Here is a 6,465-nt window from a genome sequence, read left to right as displayed (position 1 = left end):
AGATTGCATTTTCTTTTCTTTGATTTTTGCTTGACGTTGGGTTTTGTAGAGATAAGTCATTGATAAATGGTCATCCAGACATAATATTCAATTGTGTTATTCTTCTCGTGTAGTGTGGCATAGTTCACAACTGTCGAAGCCATATTTACGTCAATAAAGCCAGCAATAAAAATCTTGTAGGAGCTTCATGGGTTTGTAAGGAAATGAGTGTGAATAATTAAAGATCTCGTGAAGTGCTTTGAAATGTGCTTTTTTTATTGGATGTTTGATGTAATCTCAACTGAAACAAGAAGAGAGGGTGGAACATAGTGTAGCCCCTCCCCTTTAAAAAAAAAAAGCAGCCAATAGCGTTTTATTTCATCACAGCTCTGCCAGTGAGAGCAGTTGAGCTCAAGCGCATCAAATGAAAAGCAAATATGAAACGTTTTGAAGGGGGCGGGGCATTTCAGATACTAGAGAGCATTTGATTGGTCAAGATTTGATGAGAAACTGATGTATGAGGTGACGTCGAAAAAAATTATTGATCCATTTAAGCGTAAGTGATAAACTGCAAGCTTTACAGGTTTATATTAGTTGTATATCTTTTTAAAAGCAAATTTTGTCACTGTTTTGAAGCGCACTAGCTTATTGATATCTTAAAAACTGACAATACTGATACTAACATATAAAATACTTAAAATTAATTGTTATTAAAGGTCCAATGAAATTAAAATAAAGTTGAACTAACCCTTTAAAAAAGCATTAGTAAAGAGATGATTTCTTATCACCGTATACACTGAGCAATGTAACGTTCTGCTCAAAACAAGTCTTTTTTTTTCGTCAGTTGAAGTGGAATGTAATGTTTTGACTTTGTGTTTACATTTGATGGGATGTTATTCGTGCATTTTAATAAACCACTAACTCAAGTGTGGTCCTTCCCAGCATTCCTCTGGGCGCTGGCCTTTTCGACAGGAGTCTGTACCTCGAAGGAATCCGACGGAGAATCACCAGAGAGCTGAAAAAGAGAGAGGCGGTCATGAAAAACCAGAACAACAGCACAGTCTGCTCCATATCCTGATCCGGGACCAGTGTGCGACAGCCATAAGGTGCTAAAACTGATCATTTTCAAGCACGCCTGGTGACTCGGAAAGCTGGACTTTCAGGACCGAGGGATAACTCGGTTTACTGTCACTTAAGTGCACAGCCGCGGACCAAAACACTACAGCTGGTGTTGGATTAAATATATAAAAACATGACTTTATTCCTATGATTTAATCTTTAAATTATACTGACCAGAGTAAAGGAAGTTAACAGTACTGTACATTCACTATTCCTAATGCGTTTCTTTGTTTTACTTCATTTAACTTGCAAGCTGAAACAGTCTGTGCTGTGTATGGTTTCAATGTATAGCATCTCATGGCCTTGTTAAAGGGACAGCACACTCAAATGTGAAAATCGTTTACTCATCCTCTCATTACTCAGTTTCTCTCTTCTTGTTTTTTGTTCAACAGAAGAAAGAAATTGATAGAAACGACTTGAGTTTGAGTAAAACAGTGTGAGAATTTTCATTTTTGTACACGGCGTCCCTTTAAATGATTACACTACCTGACAGTTGTAAGAGCAACAAATAATAGCTTCACTTCTAGTTGATCATTTGGAAAAGTGGCAGAGGGTCAATTTTTCTGATGAATCATCTGTTCAATACTGACCTATTAAAACTTGCATGGACCCAAAATTCTCAGAGTAATCAGTCAAGTTTGGTGAGGGAAAAATCCTGGTTTGGGGTTATATTCAGTATGGGGGTATGTGAGAGGTCTGCAGAGTGGATGGCAACATCAACAGCCTGAGGTATCAAGACATTCGTGCTGCCCATTAAATTACAAACCACAGGAGAAGGCAAATTCTTCAGCAGGATAGCGCTCCTTCTCATACTTCAGCCTCCACATCAAAGTTCCTGAAAGCAAAGAAGGTCAAGGAGCTCCTGGATTGGCCAGCCCAGTGTGAACATTATTGAGCATGTCTGGGGTAAGATGATGGAGGAAGCATTGAAGATGAATTCAAAGAATCTTGATAAACTCTGGAGTCCTGCAAGAACACTTATTAATAAGTCATTTGAGCTCACACACCAGCTATTGGTGGAGTGGAGAGACAGTGATAGACCCAATTCAGTGGAAGGGGATGATTGGGAGGCCATGATCGTAAGGGCCAATAGAGGGACTTTAGCCAGGACACCGGGGTTACACCCCTGCTCTTTCACGAGAAGTGCCATGGGATTTTTAATGACCACAGAGAGTCAGGACCTCGGTTTAACGTCTCATCCGAAAGACGGCGCCCACTGACAGTGTAGTGTCCTCTTCACTTTTTACTGGGGCATTAGGACTCGCATAGACCTCAGGTTGAGCGCCCCCTGCTGGCCTGACTAACACCACTTCCAACAGCAACCTGGTGTTCCCTAGTGGTCTCCCATTCAGGTACTAAGCAGGCTCAGCCCTGCTTAGCTTTAGTGAGTAACCGGTTTTGGGCTGCAAGGTGATATGGCTGTGGCAGTACACCCAAATATAAAAATTGGTTACTCTTCCTCTTATTACTCAGTTTCCCTCTTCTTGTTTTCTGTTCAACAGAAGAAAGAAATTTATAAAAATGACTTGAGTTTGAGTAAAACAGTGAGAGAATTTTCTGTTTTGGACACAGCGTGCCTTTAAATGATTACACTACCGGACAAATTCTTGTCCTCGATTCCAGCAGCCTGAAGGTGTCAAGACATTTGTGCTGCCCATTACATTACAAACCACAGGAGAGGGCGAATTCTTCAGTAGGACAGCGCTCCTTCTCATACTTCAGCCTCCACATCAAAGTTCCTGAAAGCAAAGGAGGTCAAGGTGCTGCAGGATTGGCCAGCCCAGTCACCAGATATGAACATTATTGAGCAGATGGAGGGAGGCATCGAAGATAAATCCAAAGAAGTTTGATGAACTCTGGGAGTCCTGCAAGAACGCTTTCTTTGCCATTCCAGATGACTTTATTAATAAGTTATTGGAGTCATACACAATATTCATTCTTTTTCTACTGCAGCATGACTTTATATTCTATACTGTACACTATTTCTGTTAGGTGACAAGATTTTTATCTAAGCAAAGTCAGACCTTAGTGTCCTGATTAAATAACTAAAAATCAAGGCTTGATCATATTTTATTTTGGTCAAATAAGCATAATCTTGAGGCCTTCGCCTTTCATATTAGTCACTATTGATACCAAATGATCAACTAAAGGTCAAGTTATTATTTGTTGTTCCTAAAACTTGGATAAGCTGACAAGACGAGACTTGTGTTAGGTAGTGTATCTCGACTTTTATCTTCTTTTACTGTAAACGCTTCATAATAGCAGGCAGATCGTCCTGCTCGCTTTATTGGCTCCTGGGACTCACTTTTAAACTCGTGTCTAACAGTGTGCGTAAGTCTTTCTGAAGGGAACCGTACTGTAGCATAATTACCAGCAAAATGAGGGAGATTTTAGTGTTATTTATTGATTGGCGATTTGAATGTTGTATCATGCAGAGAAGCTGACCTCGTGTGCAAACAAAACAAAACGAGGTGGCACAGACTATACTTAAGTTTACTGCCTTAACTTCAACATTATTCAGCTTCTAGGAGCAGGAACGGACATAGCGTTGGTGTGGTTTTGCGCATGGATCTCAGTGACTGTGGTGGATCAGTAAGTCACACATTCACATCATGAATTTCAGTTCTGTTTGTACTGAAAGTGCCTGCGATCTTGCTCATGATTGCCTCAGTGACTTTAAATATATCCTGTTGTTTAAAACCAAATAATAGCCTGTTACCAATACTTGTTTACAATGTAAAGTAATACAAAAAAATGACTTTGTGTTATTTCTTGAGTGTTTTGTTGGCAGTGTTGAGATTATTTTAGGATGAGTGTACAATACTTACTTTTATTGTTTTAATAATTCGTTTTTTTTTTTTTTTTAAATGAACAAAAAAAACACATCAGCAGTGCAGTCCAAAAATCAGTCATAGTGTGATGGAGTCTATTAATGCCTTAATACAGGGGTCACCAATCTCGATCCTGGAGGGCCGGTGTCCCTGCAGGGTTTAGCTCTAACTTGCCTCAACACACATGGCTGGATGTTTCAAGTATACCTAGTAGGACCTTGATTAACTTGTTCAGGTGTGTTTGATTAGGGTTGGAGCTAAAATCTGCAGGACACCGGCCCTCCAGGAACAAGTTTGGTGACCACAGCCTTAAAGAGTTAAGAGTCTGGGGGTCATCTTCGACAGCACCCTTTCATACACTGCACATGTTAATAATGTCACCGGGTCTGCTTATTTCCACCTTCGAAAAATAAATCGTTTACGTCATTCAGCTGGCTTTCTTGTTCATAGCTTAGTTACATGGTGTTTAGACTACTGTAATTCCCTTCCGTTTGGCCTCCCTAAAAAAAAACTGTTCATAAATTACAACTGGTACAAAACGCTGCAGCCGGCATTATCACAAAACCCCCTCTATCTGTCACATCACACCCATTCTACAACAGCTTTACTGGCTTCCCATCTTATTCAGAATTAATTATAATTATAAAATTAATTATATATTATATAATTAATATATATTAATTAATTAAAATAACTAATTAATTAATTAATTATAATATATATACAGTTGAAGTCAGAGTTATTAGCCCCCCTGAATTATTAGAACCCCTGTTTATTTTTTCCCCAATTTCTATTCAACAGAGAGAAATTTTTTTAACACATTTCTAATCATAATAGTTTTAATAACTAATTTCTAATAACTGATTTATTTTATCTTTGCCATGATGACAGTTAATAATATTTTACTAGATAGTTTTCATGACACTTCTATACAGCTTAAAGTGACATTTAAAGGCTTAACTAGGTTAATTAGGTTAACTAGGCAGGTTAGGGTAATTAGGCAATTATTGTATAATGATGGTTTGTCCTGTAGACAGTTGAAAAAAAAATATCTGAAAGGGCCTAATAATTTTGCCCTTAAAATAAAGTTAAAAAAAAGAACTGCTTTTATTCTAGCCGAAATAAAACACATAAGACTTTCTCCAAAAGGAAAAAATATTATCAGACATGCTGTGAAAATTTCCTTGCTCTGTTAAACATAATTTGGGAAATATATATATATATATAAAAAAAGAAAATAATCAAAGGGGGGCTAATAATTCTGACTTCAACATTATATATATAATTAATATATATTAATTAATTATAAAATACTACTCACTTTCAAAGCCATCCACAATCTTGCTCCTCCATACCTTGCTAATCTCGTTCATATCACCACACATCGAATACTCTTCTTCTATTCACCTCACTGTTCCCTCTGTCCGCCTTGTCACCATGTGGAGCAGATCCTTCAGCCACTCTGCTCCTCAGCTTTGGAATTCACTTCCTCTTGATCTCCGTAATTTAGACTCTCTTTCTCAATTTAAATCCAAACTCAAAACACATCTGTTTAGAACAGTTTATTCACTTTAACCTGACTGCATTTCCAAAGTTTGTATTATATTGAATTTTATTTTATTTGAATTGATTGTTCTAGCTGGCCTGTATGGTGCCTTTAAATAAAAAGCATTATTATAATTATTAAATAATGAAATTATATTGAGGTTATGAAAGAAAAAAATATCCCATATAACCTTTTTCAATGTTTTGTTCAGATGTGTTCGATGTAGTGTTGCTTTCCTGAATATCAGAGCTCGCAAATTGCCATCGCTAATGTGATATTGATTCTATACAATGAGGAATTAATGTCGAGTTTCATTTTAAACACAATATTGTTTTTTTTTTCTTCAGTTTATGTAATGGAACATAGTTTTAAACAAAGCTGGAGTAAAACATTTCTCTCAGGGAAGCATGGCTGTTGTTTAAAGGGCACCCATGATAAAATACTAAGCGGAAATTCAAACCTTTTCCCAGATGACGTTTGACGTTTGCCAAATCACTGAAATAAATGCGCAAATTATCAAATAATACCTGCCATGAGTATAACCGCATTTACCATCGGGAGGCGCTATAATCACTCTCGCGGGAGAATTTTGCTATCACTATCCAAAACAAATAAAGTTATCCAACTTGTGCGCCCGATAGTTCCGCCCCTTCTGCTACGTGAGCAAACCTGCGGTCGTTGAGTGCCTGAAGTGTCCATCATTACACACTTAATTTTACCGGCTGAATGAGTGCATCATCCGGATAATTAAAGTGCACTTATTACTTTGAGAGTTTTCGGTGTGAACGCACTACTTACACTGTTTATACTATGAAATGGCGTAGAATAGTGCATAAGTATGCAATTTGGGACGCAGCTTAGGTCATCTGGTATTCTCACATACTGTTTTTCGAATTCACAAATTCGGACATACTACTCCGCTCGCATTCCGTTTTTAGTGTACTATATAGTATGGAATTATGCGATTTCGGATGCAGCCCATCACTTGCT

The 6,465-nt window shown here is 37.7% G+C and overlaps 1 protein-coding gene across 9 annotated transcripts in view; it reads left to right on the top strand.

Moving 5' to 3' along the window:
• The window catches only part of inpp5e (inositol polyphosphate-5-phosphatase E), a 20,332-nt gene extending 16,466 nt beyond the window's left edge, over positions 1-3,866 (top strand). For 3 of the 9 annotated variants that reach the window (XR_015490540.1, XR_015490539.1, XR_015490541.1), the window contains exon 11: positions 1-1,714. This exon is cut by the window's left edge and continues 1,014 nt beyond it. Coding sequence is in view for 4 of the 9 variants with exons in the window: in XM_087252821.1 (XP_087108947.1) it covers positions 922-1,057 (136 nt within the window). In the remaining 5 variants the exon portion in view is untranslated. 9 annotated transcript variants of the gene reach the window in all.
• Positions 3,867-6,465: the final 2,599 nt, after the last annotated feature.

This window comes from Danio rerio, chromosome 5 (genome assembly GCF_052040795.2).
Source record: "Danio rerio strain M-AB ecotype USA chromosome 5, GRCz13ab, whole genome shotgun sequence".
NCBI classification, from domain to species: domain Eukaryota; kingdom Metazoa; phylum Chordata; class Actinopteri; order Cypriniformes; family Danionidae; genus Danio; species Danio rerio.
Note: the sequence above shows the minus strand (reverse complement) of the source record. Positions and strands in the feature narration are given on the sequence as shown.